General features: G+C 39.9%; 1 protein-coding gene across 2 annotated transcripts in view; it reads right to left on the bottom strand.

Annotated features, from left to right (window-relative positions):
* The window catches only part of LOC109033227 (CTP synthase 1-A), a 62,552-nt gene extending 48,189 nt beyond the window's left edge, over positions 1-14,363 (bottom strand). The window contains exons 1-9 of one of the 2 annotated variants that reach the window (XM_072304664.1): positions 13,894-14,363; positions 11,491-11,661; positions 9,423-9,655; positions 7,868-8,032; positions 7,030-7,184; positions 5,131-5,263; positions 4,265-4,353; positions 2,801-2,938; positions 1,064-1,230 (exon numbers count right to left, since the gene is read on the bottom strand). In XM_072304664.1, the coding sequence (XP_072160765.1) occupies positions 1,064-1,230; positions 2,801-2,938; positions 4,265-4,353; positions 5,131-5,263; positions 7,030-7,184; positions 7,868-8,032; positions 9,423-9,655; positions 11,491-11,661; positions 13,894-14,059 (1,417 nt within the window). In that variant the 5' untranslated portion in view covers positions 14,060-14,363. The remainder of the gene's footprint in view (positions 1-1,063; positions 1,231-2,800; positions 2,939-4,264; positions 4,354-5,130; positions 5,264-7,029; positions 7,185-7,867; positions 8,033-9,422; positions 9,656-11,490; positions 11,662-13,893) is intronic. The other variant, XM_019045754.2, reaches the window with a different exon arrangement.
* Positions 14,364-18,205: the final 3,842 nt, after the last annotated feature.

The following is an 18,205-nucleotide window of genomic DNA, read 5'->3' as shown; positions in this document are numbered from 1 at the left end:
GAACAAATTCTTAACAGCCTAGGCTACTATCATAGCATTTCATTGTTTTCTGTGCAAGCGTATGAGCAAATGGAAAATTCTTAAAAATTAGTCACATTTTTTTTGTGGACTTTTCTAATATTCGCGAATTTTCAGTTAGAAAAGTCATTTCCAATTATTCGTTTTACTATTTGTAGCTGCGAATAATTGACTTAAATTATTCGTTATTCGCTTCGCTATTTGCGAATAGTTGCCGAAATTATTCGCTATTCGCTTCGTTCGGAAAATTCACTATTTGCACAGCCCTATCCAATAATATCAATTTTATGATGATTACTTGATCGACAAGATTATAGACAACCGAGAGCAGAGCTCTCCAATGAGAAAAAGGCAACAACCAGCATGATTTATGATGTGATGTCAATTCCCCTTTAAATACTAGAGCTTCATTTGATACTTGGTCCATTTCCAACTTTTCAACCTAGAAACCCGTGGTACACTCCTCCCGCATTTTCGAGCGTTTTTCAGTTAAGTCTAAACTATTCTTAAATAGTGTACATCCTGATCTCAAACTAAATGCTGATCTTTGTCTTGTGTCGCGAGCATTATTACATCCTCTCCCATACCTTGCCACCTTTCTATTAGACTCTTAGATCGGCCCTCTACTTCGGGTTTGGTATTTTTGTTTCCAGAATTAAATACTGACAATAGAATACTTCAAATATTCAAACACAAGTTTCCTTAAAATTCTTATGCTTCATATTTTTTGTCAAAAATTGCTTTGGGAATGATTTTGCTGAAGAAGGTCAGATGTAAGAGGAATAGTGACTAAAATCCCACTGTCATAGATGCCAGATGATAGAATGCCTAAGAAGGTTCTGGATTGGGTCCTCCCTGGTAGAAAACGTAGAGGACACCCTGCCAAATCGTGGATTGAGGGAGTAAGGCAGGAAATGAGGAGATGTGATCTGCCAGAGGAGCTCTGGCAAGATTGCTGTCGGTGGCGGTTGGGTGTCGCAGAGCGCACAGAGGCGCTATAAGAGCGCCTTATTAATAATATTAGTTCAATAAGTACTCTACTTACACATGATTGAATCTGGATGGTTGCTGGAGAAGACTGTTTTCATTTTGCCCAACCTCATGGTTCCACCCAAATCAACGTTAGTGTGTCCGGGCATGTCTGAAATCACAGGATGGATAGTTCTTGGATCCATTTCGGTAGAACTTGCACCCGCTAAACCTAACATGTTTCTGAAATCAAATAAAACAAGAGAATTTTTTGAGATTTGGTTTATTATTTGATCTGGTTTAATTATGATCCCTGGTTTTTCCCTGTTTTTTTACATATTTATTTATATTATCATGAAGATGGCGATAGTGAGCCAGTGGTCAAAACAATGGAAGTTACAAATTTGTGCAGAATACAACAATGAGAATCAAACAACACTGAAAATAAAACTTCATGGGAATTAAAAAAAGTGTGAATTTCTGAAGCCTGCTTTTGAATGAACTTGACTGACTTCCCTCGAGGCAACGCAGAATTCTGCAGCTTAAATCAGTATTTGGAATTCATTCAACTCTTGCCTGCGACAAGTTACCTAGCAGAAAATACTTGGCAATACCTGGTTCAGGCGCTGATTTCTACCCTGTTACTGCTTGTGGTTACTGTAGTGTGCCCTGTGCTGGTTTTTACTTTCTGTTACTAGAGTCATTTTCTGCGCAAGATTTTGAAGAAAACATGTGATATATCAATGGCCAAATTGCAAAACCTTGCACCTCCGCTTACAGCATTGCAGACTTCCTGTCATACTTTTTTTAAATGATAAATAATAAGCGAATATTCGCGATCGAATATCATTCATCAAACGAATTGATCAGCACTGAGTGATGCCGATGATCGGTGATAGCAGGAGCCGATCAGAGTTTAGATTTTTTTTTAAAATGAAATTAAGATGAAAATAAGAGCGCGCGGAACACTAAGACACAGCAAGTTGCAAAAACACCAGACTTGATTTGACAAAATACAAAAACAGAGAGAAATGACGAAAAAAAAATTCTGGTGAAGGATGAAGTTTCTGGCATGGATTGCATCAATTCAAAAATAGAATTCAAGTCCCAAGGTGAATTCGAAATTTCAAATTGATGGATTTCATTGGTCGCCGGTGAGACCGACGAAGAAGTCAAAAATTATTTGAAAAAATGCGCAATCGTCGAATATCATTCAACGGTGAAATATATTGGATCGCAAAAATTCGCTAAATATATGTATGTAATTTTTTGAAAACCCTTGATTTGTCTTCTCTGTTAGCAGGATAATCTGTAAACATTTCATCAGGATGGCTAGCAAAATTTCATTTTATCATTCCCTCACTTTTCCTGATGAAATTCCATGACTTCTTTATGATAACCTAGGGGCACTTAATTAATGTGCTCAAAATGTTGGCACAACGACGCGATCAGCTGGCTTGTCGTAGATACAATTTTTGACCGTTCCCCGAACCCGTTGACCGGGTTTTCCCTGACCGTTGACGAAATTCCCTGACTTTTCCCAATTTTCCTGGATGCTCGGCATCCTGTTTCAAGCTCTATAGTTGACTTCTTTTTCTTCAGAAAATAAAATAGGAACGGACAATTTATGGGACATTGTGATGAAGAAACACAGTTTTGCACTTTGGCCATCGATATGTTTCTAAATCAGACCTTGTCCAGTGGACCATATGATGCTCACAGAGCTGACCAGTGACCATAATAGTTTGAGGTATAAGAGGTATTGGAGCAGAAATTGTAAAATAAAAGGTAGGAAAATATGAATGTGTTCTACCTAGAGAATTCAATCACAGCTGCATGCATGCCAAGGCAAATTCCTAGGAACGGCTTTTTTGCGGTTCTGCACCATTTGCAGGTCTCTATTTTTCCCTCCATTCCTCGCTTACCAAAACCGCCAGGAACAATGACTCCGCTGGAAAGAAACAGTGGATTAAACAACTTACTCAACTTAAGAATATTTTTCAACTACTTGAATGAGATTTCAGAATGAAGATGTTCTAGCAATTTAGAAAATAAGTCAAAAATTTGATTTTGGCTGTCATTTATTAAAAATTCAGTTTTTTAAGCTTTAGTAGCTGAATTGCATTTTGCAAAAAGGAACCACTAGCATTGCAATGATGCTAAGATTGTGCAACTTCATCTTTTGCAATAAAATTGCGGAAATCGTGAAAAACTATGAAATTTAGATGGTAATTTTTGTCTTGAATTTACAGTTTTTAGCAAGTAAAATATAAACTATGAATGGATAATCGGGTTTTTCCTCCGAGACAAAAGAAGTTGCACAATCTTGGCAACATTGCAATGCTAGTGGTTCCTTTTTGCAAAATGCAATCCAGCTAATACTTCGTTAAAAGATTGCTATATTTAGAAAATAAGTTGGCATTGGTGAATTTGAAACACTACAAGTTGTTAGAGGGAAAACAGCAAATGAATCTTGAAACAGAGTGAAATCTTTCCATGTTATTAGTATTGTACTGAAAAAATTTAATTATTCCTTTTCGACACCACTTCAAAACTTACGAGGAATCTGAAGCGTTAGTCGGACTAGGGGTGCAGAAATTTTGCGGCCTTCACATATTTCAAGGATACCTTCATATTGCTGAGCACATGAGACTTTCTTCTCATCACATACATTGCTGTCGACATAAGACTGTGTACTTGACTATTTTCGTTGCATAATTCCAACAATTCATGGTTTCCTTAGCAAAAATTAATGCGCTCAGAGATTTCTATTTGAAAGAATAACGCGTTTAGTAGTTTCATCCACAAAAAGCAGCACTGCCTATACATTTTTTTCCCTTTTCAGATGCCCCCACAATTAAAAAACCCCTTTTTGGCCGCCTTCACATTTTCATTGCAACGGAACTCAACTGGAGAGTTTGCTTGGTCGCAACAGTTTTGCACCCTTGATTTGGACAGATTTGACTAGAGTCAGCCTAACTTATCAAATGTTGCCAAATGTTTTTTGATGTTTTATTTATAAATAGGAAACTAAGAAACACTGAAACTTGAGATTTTGTAAAGGTATTCTTCATAATCTAGGGTAAACCCATAGAAAGTTCAGATGCGTTAAAAGGTACAGTTCAATATTAGAAAAACAAAACATGAAAGAAAATTCGGCAAAATGAAATACAATAAAGCTGTTTCCAGTTAAAACTGTCCATTTTACCTGTTGTATCTGAGTGATCTCTTTTCCATTCTAAACGACATAAAAAATAAAGTAAAGCAGGTGACTTACTCGCTTTTGCACAGTTTCAACCAGCTTGCATGGTATAAGTCTGGATTTGATTTTTCCATCGTACGTTCTAGATTTTCTGCATCAACAAACTTTAAAAGACATAAGTCCATGAGTGAAGATCAGAGAGGAAAATAAAAAACTAAAAAGTTTGAGCAACATCAGACAATTTTTGGATGAAAAAAGGCTCAGGCTCAGCCACAGATCTAAGAAAAAGAGAATTGATGAAAAGATACATGGAACTGTTGCGTTTTCTATTCATAGTATCAGAATTACTATAAGGCGTCTATTTATCGGATTTTACAGGACTGAAAAGTCAATCTCTTAAAGCTCGGAATCCGTTGGAGTGTGATTTGATAAATTGAGGTCTTACTGTAAATATACGTCTGCAAATGAAGGTGCAGACCATTAATTAAAGTGATTCAATTTTCTACAAGACGAATTTCCATTGGTATCTTTAAATCTTGCTTCACTTGCTACCAATATCCTGCATACGTCTCCTTATCAAGCCAAGTAAATAAGGCAAGATGAAAAGGCTACAAAACACTTTTACCGCTAATTGCTGCGTCTTGGAAACATCCATGCTACAAAATTCATTACTAGATTCATTGTGCACCCAAAGGTAGCGGACCACTAGATGAGGTACAAGATAAAGCATTCTGATACACATTTCCTGTGTAAAATTTTACATAGAACTTTATTCAGGCAATGAAAATTGCTGAGGTTAACTCCTAAAGGAGCTATTCAACACTTTTTGATGCATGAACTCAAACCCATCGCTCATTCAATAAAAAATTATTGAGACTCAATTAATGTCAAAAGGAGCTAGGTCCCCTGATCAGACAGAGTGAAAAGATGCTAATTATTACCTGAATACTAATTTTATAGTTAGCAGCCAGCGCAGCGTGCTCCAAAGCTTTAATTACAGATGAGTAAGCATCGTGCAACTTAATGTACTTCCCGACCAGAGCTATCTTCAATTCCTGACGCACTGTTTCTAATCTAAAAGGGTGAAGTATCAAATTAGGAGACATTTTAAGGTTTCATGTACATGTTGGTAAAAAAAATTGACAAGATTTAAAATACAGTATTCTCTCTTAATAAGGAAAATTTCTTTATAACAAAATGATCATCCGGTCTCTTGAACTTCTAATGTTAATTATTGTTCTACATTGGAAGAAACATTCCTCAATGATTAAAAAAAAATCGGTCCTTATACACTTAGTGACAGAGAGAAAGCTGTGTCTAAATTTGTGGTGTGAAAAGCTGAGGCAAGTGTTTAAGTGGCCACCACGCACGCTGTTCAGTGTTGTGAAGATTGTGCACTTGGATATTGCAATATTTCGATGAATCTGTTTCAGCATTAATAAGAAACTGAGCAAATGAAAGAGTTAAGTAGGTAATATTATTGTGATTTCGATTGACACCAGATTACAGAGTAGAAATTTTAATACGTCAAGTAGTCCATAAAAAGTTTTAAGTCATGTTGTGGAGCTGATAATTGAGTTCTTGAGGAAGTTCATTGCAAACTTTACTTCCGAACAAGTTTAGTTTAAAATCACCATAATCTTATTGTCGTAAGAGCTGTTATTAATCTCCATTATTGTCGGCCTCCTATGGTGTAGTGATTGTAGCGCTAGCTCTATGATCAGGAGGTCCCGGCTTCAATTCCCGGCCAGGCAACCCAAGTTTGATGGTCTCAAATAATGGTTGCCTGGGACTGGTTGTAGGGACGGACAGGGGACGGGACTGAAGCGCAAAGATTAGCCCTTGTGGGCTATTTAAAGTAGTTAAAAAAAAAAAAAAAAAAAAATTACTGGAGGCTTTAATTTAGTTTCATCAAAAACCAAAGAACGAGGTTTGTGATGCTACTGGGACTGACATTTTGGTTTTTTAAACCTAAATTTTACAGAAAAATGTGGTGAGAAATTAAGGATATTAATTGATAATCTCATTAATTTAGGGTGGACCTCTTGAAAGTTGGTTAACGAGTGTTTCAAAATTTTAAAAACAAACCAAAATCTTCATCGATATGCTGTGAAAGAAATAGGAAAAGCCTGAAATTCTGCCAAATGGTGTGGATTGATTGTTCCGTGCAAAACTAAACTTAAACAAGACGTCCTTAACAATATACACTAACACAGTGGATACTTGATTTTTTAATATCTTAGCATATTATACTTTAGACCCCAAAAAATTCTGGTTAGTACATTATTATTGTGGTTAACATTCTGCGGTGAAATATTGGGTAAATTTTCTTGATTGAGCATGGGAAACTGACAAAATTTTAAAATTTAATAGTGCATAGCTCTTTGTTTTCTAAGTAAAGTATACAGACAGGTTTTCAATGTCTCAACTGAGGGTATCGATGGCAAAAGTGCGAAACTACGTACCTACATGTGCGATGCAGACTTTTTGTCGTACATTATCTTTTCTTCTATTTTTTTTTAACTGGTCAGCATAATTTCTTGAAAACTGCCTTGGTTTTGCTTCTCTAATATCAGAATATTCTGTATAAATTTTAAGCTATGAGATTGCCTTGGTTTTCTTGGAAAAAATAAAATATGGGGAGAAATTACGACACATCAAAATTAAGATACAAGGTACAACGGTCTCGCACTTTGGCAATCGATAAGTTTCCCTGATTTCTCAATTTGAATGCGATACAATGAATGGAGGAGCCCTCATTTTGAGATAAAAGGTACTCCTCAAGCCTTAGAATGATGGTGTTTTGACGAGAGAATTTACATGCTAATAATTTCACTTACTTTTCAACCAGAGTGTGCCAATTCTGCATGAAATTTCTGGGAGGAGGTAAATTGAAAGTCAAGCCGAGCCGTTTATGAAAATACTGGACCAGACCCTGTTTTTCCATCATTAAAGGAACGTAGTAGATAGAACTTTGATCATGCAAGCAGACAACCTGTTAAGTACAAGTACCAAAATGAAACGTACTTTGAATTGAGGAGACAGGTTTTCTTTTGATGCTTTTCTGTTGAATTTGAATCATACGGGAGATAATGGATGTTAGATGACAAAAACAATGAGAAAACTTTTCAACGTATACTCGACTCCTGACAGTAAAAAAATAATGATAATAGTAAACGCAGCGTGACTCTTTTTTCTGATCAGATTGCAAAAACCTCAAAGATAAGACCTGTATTGCCAAGCTGAGGAAAAACGCTGTATGAACATCCGAGAGGTGCCAAATTTCTTCCGATCAAATATTCATAATTAAGGAGAGTTATGAATATTTTTTTTCAAATTTTCAGATAATTTGGATTTGATTCCAAAAAAAATTCTCTGAAAAATCGGAGGAAAAATGTTCACAGATTCCCTTCAAAAATCATATTGTATCAAAGGAAGTTCTGCACTTCTGCAGCATAAAAAAGGCTTATATGGGGTTCTTCCTTAGTACGACAGTGTGTGTGTGTTCCTTAGTTAGTTATACTTACTCTTTCGGCAGTTTTTTTCAATTGATTACTTTTGGACAAGCTTTTTCAGGTATTTTAAAATTTTCGGACAATTCTGTTTTACATGTTCCTGGCAAACATAAAAATACTAAGCAAAAGAAAAAAGACTGGGAAGTTACAAAAAAAAATCTACCTCATCTATGCCAACATTGCAGAAATCAGATATTTTTTCTTTCACAGGCTGCGGAATGGGTTGCTCACTTCGGCACACAAGCAAATCAGGCAACAGACCACAATCTTGAAGCTCCTTGACGCTCTGGCGAGTGGGTCTTGTTTTCTGCTCCATCGTGGCGTGAGGCTGTAAAGAAAGTTCCATGAGTATATAGATATATTTTATACATTAATGACAATGGTAAATACATTAATGGAGGATGATTTGGTATTGTAAACTTAATTGGGCGTATCTATGCTAAAAGGAACTATTTTGTACGCAAACCCATGCACACAGTTCCTTTCGACATAAAGACATCCAATTAAAAGCCAAGGAGCACTGATAGCTTTACGCTGATATCAACATGTTCACTACCAAGGTAAGCGTTTACATCGCATATGAGGAGCTGTAAGGAAAAAGTCAAATTGAAGTAGGTATACTTTTAAACAGGAATTCTTTCGTACTGAGGGTTCTTACACATGAAAGGGGCTATTTTTTGCAATTAGGAACTACAATTTCTGGATAATCAATAAACACTTCTGGGCGTAAGGAAACTAATGGTGCATATTTTGTCTCTAAATTAAGCCAAAAATTGCAGTTCCTAATTGCAAAATGTAGTCAAGATGGTATGAAAAAAACTGCTTGATGCAAGTTATAGCAAAGAAAGTAAATGGATCATGGGTTCTAACCATCATTTCTTTACAAAGAAAAAAAAAGAATGTTATTCAAACAAAGAAATTTTTAGATTTAAACTTATTTACTGAAGGGAGACAGTCAAATTGCTTCATAATTGATATCAAATAAAACATGTTTTGAAAAAAAGAATATGAGTAAGGCTTTTAAAAAATGTGGTCCTTTCACATAATATATATCCCTCTTAAACATACAACACAGAAATTGAAACTATACAACAAGTTTAACAACAGTTACTTTAAGAGTCCAAACCCTGGAATCAAGATAGATATAGAGGGCAAAAAACACTTGGAACGCCAAAAAGCTCATTTGATCTCAAAACACTATTTTGCTGATCATGATAGAGTAATGGGCTTTTACAGGAGTATACAGACTTTGAGGCACCAGACAACATGTCTCAGTTTGCGATGTTGCAGAATTTCTGTCATACTTTGTTCTTTAAATGGAGAACTACTCAACGTCCATTCATGAAAACTCCCGTGGTTTTTCTTCTATGTACAAAGAAAAAGCAGAGAAATTTCAAGAAATGCTTTTGATTTCCTCTCCTTCGAAAGAGAAAAAAAAAATGGAGGCGGATTTTCAAGCACTGCAAAAGAGATATATGGTCAGGTAGTTTCATTGTAGATAAATAGTCTTAGTGCAGTGCAGATGAAAAGACACTTTTTAGTCCTTGTCAAATGGCATCAGGTAAATTAGACTCCTCAAATAAAAATGATGATTCAAGTGGCATAATTTCAGAACTTCCATAGGCTTAAATTTATATTCACTGACCGATTTCCCATCAGGTACCAGAGATCATGTCAAAATTTAATACAATCAAGTCGAGGAAAGTTGAAGCACTTACTTGTGGAACATAAGACACATGGGCGACGCAAAAACTATCATGATTCTTGCGTGAGAAGGGGCGAAAAGCTTCAGTGAAAGGTCTACCTTCTATATCACCCACTGTCCCTCCTAACTCTACGATGCAAACTTCGGGTATGGAACCAGGTGAGTCATCATCCCAACTGTTCTTGACTGGTCGTGAAGCAACTTTTTCGACCCACTCAATGATGGCGTTCGTTATATGCGGCACAACTAATCAAAGTAATACAGGCATATTAGACGACTAACAGAAAAAATCCCCTTTGGTGGCTGCTCAAGAATGCATCAAATTATTCTAAAATTTTGACGCATATTAGAAATTCAGGACACAACTTGAGAAATGAGAATATTAGAATCCAAAGGTTGAATCTTCCGACTTAAGTTGTCCAAAGTTATTGTTGAAAAAATTATGCCACAAAAGAGGGCCAGGGCTTCCACTGGTACTTGTTTACAGGGGTGCAGAAAATGCCCAATCACACGCCCAGGCGGGCTTCTGAAGATGTGGATAAGCCCCAAAAATATGGCAGGAGGGAAAATTTGGAAGGGCTACCGGTCAAAAGTCAAAGAAAAACAAAGAAAAAGTTCATATTTTTTAAATTGGTGGGAAATTTTGTGGGAAACCGACGAAAAAAGATGTGGAAAGCCCACGGGCGGGTGCGTGAAATTGTGGAAGCTTGGAAGATTCTGCACTCCTGCTCGTTCACACTGGGACTTATCTTGGAAAGTCCCTGGAAAATTGGGTAAACAAACATTGACACTATGTAAATGGCAACGCTGTTAGATTGAGCAAACTCCTCAACAGGACCCAGTATTCAGAATGCAGAGAGCAATTCTATGCACTATTGTTGCTATTCTACCCCTATTCACCTCAAAATTCTTACTAGAGGCATTTCACAAGAAACATTGTTCTTTGGTGTAAATTTGGCAATTTTTATAGAACAGTAAAATGGGAAATTAAATGTAAAGGGCTTTCTTTAAGCGGATCGCAGTGGAACGCGGTGGATCGCGATGAACGTCGGTATTTTTTTATTCCGTTCCTCAGCGTGATCCAAGCGTTCCAGGTGGATCAGGGTGGAACGCCGGATCGCTCTTCCGAGGTGGGGCGAGCTCGCGATCCACTGTGATCCTAACCTAATGCGAGGAAGTTGCCGTCCCCAAAAAATCAAAACAATAACAAATCGAACCAAATTCCAAGTTTGGATTTTTTTATCACTTGGAACACTTGGATCGGTCCAGATCGCTCAGGATTCCGATCCAGTGCGTTCCACTGCGATCCACCCTGATCCGCGATAGAAAAAAAGCCCTAAGGCGAGGTGACTCCAGATAAGTTGACCATTGTTTACTTTCAGTTTGCATGTGCAGATGACGAATTTAGGCCTCTGCACAGACCGCCGTTCGCTACTATCCACGTTGAAAGCATATGTCTCATGATTGCATCGTAAAAACACTACTAATCAATTGTGATTCATGACTTTGATGTGGTTGCTACATCTGTGTGGCTGAAAATTGAAGTGATACAAGGTTTGAAGGCATTAAAAAACCTATCCAAGCTTGTGTTCTCGGTCCTTTGAGAGTTAGATGTTATCATGTGGACAGTAGTGAAGCGAAAACGCCTACAAATCGAGAATAAACGATGGCCAACTTATCTGACGACACCTCTGAGAGGGTTCTACAATCTTGAGGCTTAGCATTATTACACAAGCTTGAAACTTGGTCCAGGTTGGGGTGACGCAGCTGCCAGCTTTCTTCAGAAATACCTGCACCTCAGAGATCTTCTAAAATGGGCTCTAAAATGGAACGACTCCTCTAACAAAATGTTCACCTGAACCGTAGTATCGTTTCCGAAGCGGGAAGCTCAAAAAATCGCAAATTTCTTACGCAGATTGTGAAGTTATGAGTGCATTTCAGACTTTGCCGATGCGCTCATCGTGATTTTTGAGGCATTATCTGTAGGAAACAACTCTTAGTTTTGCTCTAGCAAAAGTTTGCAACAGGCCCATTACCTGTTCAGATAAGCTCAATCTTCTGACATGGCATAATGCCCTTACCTTGAACAGTTTTCCCGAGATATTCTCCTTTTCTTTCTCGATTGATTACTTGCTGATAGATTTTTCCTGTGGTTATGCTGTTGTCTTTATCTAAGGTAATGTCCAAGAAACGTTCGTAGTTTCCTAAATCTAAATCGACCTCTCCTCCATCGTCTAGGACATAGACTTCGCCTGAAATAAATCCATGGGACACTTTAAAATAATGAGAAGGAGGAACAATACAATCTTGTATTAGAGAATAAGTCAGGTAAGTACTTGGTCACCAAACATTTTCCATCTGATCTAAAGTTCCTTGTAAACCTGAGATTTCAAAAATTATAAATCCTGATACGTTTAAAAGCTAAGGATGATGGCAACATGACAGACTTCATTTGATGGAGAAATCTAAGTAGACCTCTCCTCCATCGTCTAGGACATAGACTTCACCTGAAATAAATCCATGGGACACTTTAAAATAATGAGAAGGAGGAACAATACAATCTTATTTTAGAGAATAAGTCAGGTAAGTACTTGGTCACCAAACATTTTCCATCTGATCTAAAGTTCCTTGTAAACCTGAGATTTCAAAAATTATAAATCCTGATACGTTTAAAAGCTAAGGATGATGGCAACATGACAGACTTCATTTGATGGAGAAAATGAGACGGCATACTTCCTCTTATAGCATTCAGTCTTGACATTCAGATTCAGATTCAGATTCATTTTATTAATAAAAGAAAAAACATAATACAAATTAAATTAAGGCCACTACAAAATAAAAAATGCCAAGAGGTCTAGCCTCGTGTGGCAAAAGTAGTAAAACAAACTAATTGAAAAAGAAATAAAAGAAATCATTGACGATTGGCACCACTGCCTACTCAGCTCAGTCTTCTAAGAACTTAGATTAACTTAGTGACAATATAACAAAGTAAAAAACAAAAGAGAAGAAAAAGAAAGAACACATTAAAATTTAAGACCCTAATTAATGATTTAGACATGAAGGCATAGAGAGACTTTGGATTGCTGCTCGTTTTAGGACACGTTACTAAGCCACTCTCTGAGAAGACTGGGTGCACTCAACTGTCCCTCGGAGATCAACCTACACCTGAAGGCTTCAGGCAGTAGGTTGGACACCAAAGGCAAATTGTAGGCAATATTTTAAAACTTATAACTTTTAAACATGATAAACTTTTCATTAGATGACAAGGACAGGAGTGCAAATAGTGGCATCCGGCTGAGCATCTCTCACTATTGGGGTTTTTTCCTCATTCACTTCAGGAAATTTTACTCCTTCCCAAATTTTTCCGAGTTCACTCTTTACTCGCCTCTTCACTTTTGCGAATTTGCTCGAAATGTGTCCAGAAAATATCGTTACTTCTTCACTTAGCGCCACTTTGCTTGGGCAACATTATACGATCGTCACCTTCCGGCCAAAATACACAAGCGCCATGCAATGTATTAAGGTGATTCGATGGACGCCATATTTTGTGTCAGAACGGCATGCGATATATCGCATCAATTGGTTCCATATTTTCAGCTACTCGTCATTTTTCTCCTATTTTGAGATCGCAATTTTGTTGTCAGGAGTCTAAAGCACTCACTTACCAATTTTAACAAAGAAATTCAACGTAATAAAGGCGTGGTTTTTTCAGAGAGAAAATATCGCATTCGAGTGCAGTTTCGATATCAGTATCGAATGCGATGTTTTCTCTCTGAAAAAACCACGCCTTTATTACGTTGAATTTCTTTGTTAAAATTGGTAAGTGAGTGCTTTAGACTCCTGACAACAGAAGTGCGATCTCAAAATAGGAGAAAAATGACGAGTAGCTGAAAATATGGAACCAATTGATGCGATATATCGCATGCCGTTCTGACACAAAATATGGCGTCCATCGAATCACCTTAACATTATGGCCACCATTTAATATATTTACGGAGAAATGGTTCAACAAAGGTGTTCGAAAAATTTCACTGAATTTTATCGGCAGCACAAAGAAAATTCAGTGAAATTTATGGACAGCTTTGTTGGACAATTTTTCTGAAGAAAATAAAATGGCTGCCAAAAATTCTTAAACATCGCATGGCGCTTGTGATTCTTCGGCCAGAAGGTGACAAGATTTCCATGAGAGTTTTGAAAGTTGAAAAATAAGCGGGGCAGATTTCGCTGAATTTACGCTTGGAAAATTAAATGTAAATAAACACGGAAGAAATCCGCAGACAGCCATGCAACATAGGGGGGCGGGTCCTCAGATAATTCTCCGAGTTTTCCGATCAACGATCCTTTGACAAACTCGTGGTGAGTTTCGCAACGCACCTAATGACGGAGTTGTAGCAGAAGAATGTGAGAATCGGACAATGCACATTAAATGCCGACTTAGGAAAATATTAAATTACCCAGGTGAATAGATCACTGCGGTATCTTACCATGCTCATACGGAGAGAAGGTACCAGCATCAATGTTGATGTAGGGGTCAATCTTGATGGCAGTTACATGGATACCGCAGGACTTCAGAATCGTACCGAAAGAACTGGCTACCACTCCTTTGCCCACACCACTGATGACACCTCCAGTTACTAGAATGTACTTCATCCTCTTGAATAACGGCAACGCAAGTAAGCAAAGGAATAGTGAAGGCTTCGAAAAATTGATAGGACAGCGGCAAAACGTAAGAGGACACGAACTCACGAGTCACAGAGAACGTAGACACAATCAGTTGCTGACATGTAAACTGTGCGAAAATTCAACGATACTACCATTAAAACGTGAAAATACGGCACTCCAAGAGTGAGAATCTGAATTTCGTAAATTTTCAGCCACAGTGAATGACAACGAGATTGAAGGAAACCGACTCACGTGGGATTCGTAAGTAGCAACAATCGCCTGGAGAGGGATGGACGAATATCGAAATAGACGCTATTAGTGCAACGTCACAGAAAAGCGATATATATCGATTTTTTCGCACTGGTAGCATTGAAAGAGGTTATGCCAATATTATTGTTTGGATCAAATTCGATATAATGGCACAGATTAGTCCAGATCGCTAACATCCAATCTAGCCAATGCTTCAGAAGCGTGAGTAATTTTTGCTACAGGTTAGGCAACTTTAGAAAATTGATGGCACTACCAGTAGTGAAAGAACTTGACCAGATCGAGAGAAATTTCCTATTGAATCTGATTATAAAGCTTGAAAAAAGTATAAATAGTAATGTGTAATAATGGTTTTTGATCAAATAAGATTTTATCAAGTACTGTTATGCTAAGTATTCTGTTCCAATATTCTTACAACAGTTGGTAGCAATTAACTGCTCTCATGGGGGCCTGGCGGGAATTCAAAACTAGGAACCAAAAGTCTCATTTTGGCAGGATTTTGCTTTAATTTTCGGTTTCTAAGGCTTTAAACTTCAAAAATATGATATATTATAATCTGCAAATTTTTTCAATAATGTTATCTACTCAGTATACTGATGAACTCTGATTTGTTTATTTCCACCGATAAAGCACAAAAACATAGCCCGATTATACGAATAAAGAAGGAGAATTAATTAAAATACGGGTAAACAAGGCTAAAAATTATTGAAACACTTAAAGGCAGGACGTTTCGAGCTGCTACCAGCTCATTTTCAGCTGCAAAAACAAGTAAAAAATTGAGTGGCGACCTGACCCCAGCCGTTATTATGAGTGGTTACGTGATAACGACTGAGGTCAGGTCGCCACTCAATTTTTTACTTGTTTTTATGTGTTTTTGCAGCTGAAAATGAGCTGGAAGCAGCTCGAAACGTCTTACCTTTTAGTGTTTCAATAATTTTTAGCCTTGTTTACTCGTATTTTAATTAATTCTCCTTCTTTATTTATTTCCACCTTAATTATTTAATCTGGAAATATTGAACCACATAAATTCTACTGAGAAACTAATTCTTGAATTCTTCGGAACGTTTCATCCACAAAAATCTGAAAAAGAAGTATTCTCCCGCCGAAAATCTGCTGAAAATAGCCAAAATTTCAGTTTTGGTTCCTAGTTTTAAATGCCCATGGATTTTCCCGCCAATGGCGCTCACAAAACTACTCACGCTCCTCCGCCGATGTTAGCGATCTGGACTAATCTGTGTATAATGGCGAATCCCTATGATGACGTCGCCACTAATAGCGAGTATACGCTCGCTACCTGGGCGATTTTCTGTCTCTCTCGCACTGGAAACGGGGCAACCGAGGGTGCAACCACTCTCGGAGGGTCGCGGGGGAACGCCATGCTGCTTTGACGGAAAAACCACCCAAGTCCCGCCTGGCTATTTGCTGTCTCTCTCGCACTTATTGGCTTCCTACCTGGGCGATTTTCTGTCTCTCTCGCACACTTTAGCGAGCCGCCTGGCTATTTTCTGTCTCTCTCGCACACAATCGCGTCGTGCAAGGCGATTTTCTATCTCTCTCGCACTCATACGCTTGCTACCTGGGCGATTTTCTGTCTCTCTCGCACTGGAAACGGGGCAACCGAGGGTGCAACCACTCTCGGAGGGTCGCGGGGGAACGCGATGCTGCTTTGACGGAAAAACCACCCAAGTCCCGCCTGCCTATTTGCTGTCTCTCTCGCACTTATAGGCTTCCTACCTGGGCGATTTTCTGTCTCTCTCGCACACTTTAGCGAGCCGCCTGGCTATTTTCTGTCTCTCTCGCACACAATCGCGTCGTGCAAGGCGATTTTCTATCTCTCTCGCACTCATACGCTTGCTACCTGGGCGATTTTCTGTCTCTCTCGCACTGGAAACGGGGCAACCGAGGGTGCAACCACTCTCGGAGGGTCGCGGGGGAACGCGATGCTGCTTTGACGGAAAAACCACCCAAGTCCCGCCTGGCTATTTGCTGTCTCTCTCGCACTTATAGGCTTCCTACCTGGGCGATTTTCTGTCTCTCTCGCACACTTTAGCGAGCCGCCTGGCTATTTTCTGTCTCTCTCGCACACAATCGCGTCGTGCAAGGCGATTTTCTATCTCTCTCGCACTCATACGCTTGCTACCTGGGCGATTTTCTGTCTCTCTCGCACTGGAAACGGGGCAACCGAGGGTGCAACCACTCTCGGAGGGTCGCGGGGGAACGCGATGCTGCTTTGACGGAAAAACCACCCAAGTCCCGCCTGGCTATTTGCTGTCTCTCTCGCACTTATAGGCTTCCTACCTGGGCGATTTTCTGTCTCTCTCGCACACTTTAGCGAGCCGCCTGGCTATTTTCTGTCTCTCTCGCACACAATCGCGTCGTGCAAGGCGATTTTCTATCTCTCTCGCACTCATACGCTTGCTACCTGGGCGATTTTCTGTCTCTCTCGCACTGGAAACGGGGCAACCGAGGGTGCAACCACTCTCGGAGGGTCGCGGGGGAACGCGATGCTGCTTTGACGGAAAAACCACCCAAGTCCCGCCTGGCTATTTGCTGTCTCTCTCGCACTTATAGGCTTCCTACCTGGGCGATTTTCTGTCTCTCTCGCACACTTTAGCGAGCCGCCTGGCTATTTTCTGTCTCTCTCGCACACAATCGCGTCGTGCAAGGCGATTTTCTATCTCTCTCGCACTCATACGCTTGCTACCTGGGCGATTTTCTGTCTCTCTCGCACTGGAAACGGGGCAACCGAGGGTGCAACCACTCTCGGAGGGTCGCGGGGGAACGCGATGCTGCTTTGACGGAAAAACCACCCAAGTCCCGCCTGGCTATTTGCTGTCTCTCTCGCACTTATAGGCTTCCTACCTGGGCGATTTTCTGTCTCTCTCGCACACTTTAGCGAGCCGCCTGGCTATTTTCTGTCTCTCTCGCACACAATCGCGTCGTGCAAGGCGATTTTCTATCTCTCTCGCACTTATACGCTTGCTACCTGGGCGATTTTCTGTCTCTCTCGCACTGGAAACGGGGCAACCGAGGGTGCAACCACTCTCGGAGGGTCGCGGGGGAACGCGATGCTGCTTTGACGGAAAAACCACCCAAGTCCCGCCTGGCTATTTGCTGTCTCTCTCGCACTTATAGGCTTCCTACCTGGGCGATTTTCTGTCTCTCTCGCACACTTTAGCGAGCCGCCTGGCCATTTTCTGTCTCTCTCGCACACAATCGCGTCGTGCAAGGCGATTTTCCATCTCTCTCGCACTTATACGCTTGCTACCTGGGCGATTTTCTGTCTCTCTCGCACTGGAAACGGGGCAACCGAGGGTGCAACCACTCTCGGAGGGTCGCGGGGGAACGCGATGCTGCTTTGACGGAAAAACCACCCAAGTCCCGCCTGGCTATTTGCTGTCTCTCTCGCACTTATAGGCTTCCTACCTGGGCGATTTTCTGTCTCTCTCGCACACTTTAGCGAGCCGCCTGGCTATTTTCTGTCTCTCTCGCACACAATCGCGTCGTGCAAGGCGATTTTCTATCTCTCTCGCACTCATACGCTTGCTACCTGGGCGATTTTCTGTCTCTCTCGCACTGGAAACGGGGCAACCGAGGGTGCAACCACTCTCAGAGGGCCGCGGGGGAACGCCATGCTGCTTTGACGGAAAAACCACCGAAGTCCCGCCTGGCTATTTTCCATCTCTCTCGCACTTATACGCTTGCTACCTGGGCGATTTTCTGTCTCTCTCGCACTGGAAACGGGGCAACCGAGGGTGCAACCACTCTCGGAGGGTCGCGGGGGAACGCGATGCTGCTTTGACGGAAAAACCACCCAAGTCCCGCCTGGCTATTTGCTGTCTCTCTCGCACTTATAGGCTTCCTACC

This window comes from Bemisia tabaci, chromosome 9 (genome assembly GCF_918797505.1).
Source record: "Bemisia tabaci chromosome 9, PGI_BMITA_v3".
In the NCBI taxonomy this organism is placed as follows: domain Eukaryota; kingdom Metazoa; phylum Arthropoda; class Insecta; order Hemiptera; family Aleyrodidae; genus Bemisia; species Bemisia tabaci.
Note: the sequence above shows the minus strand (reverse complement) of the source record. Positions and strands in the feature narration are given on the sequence as shown.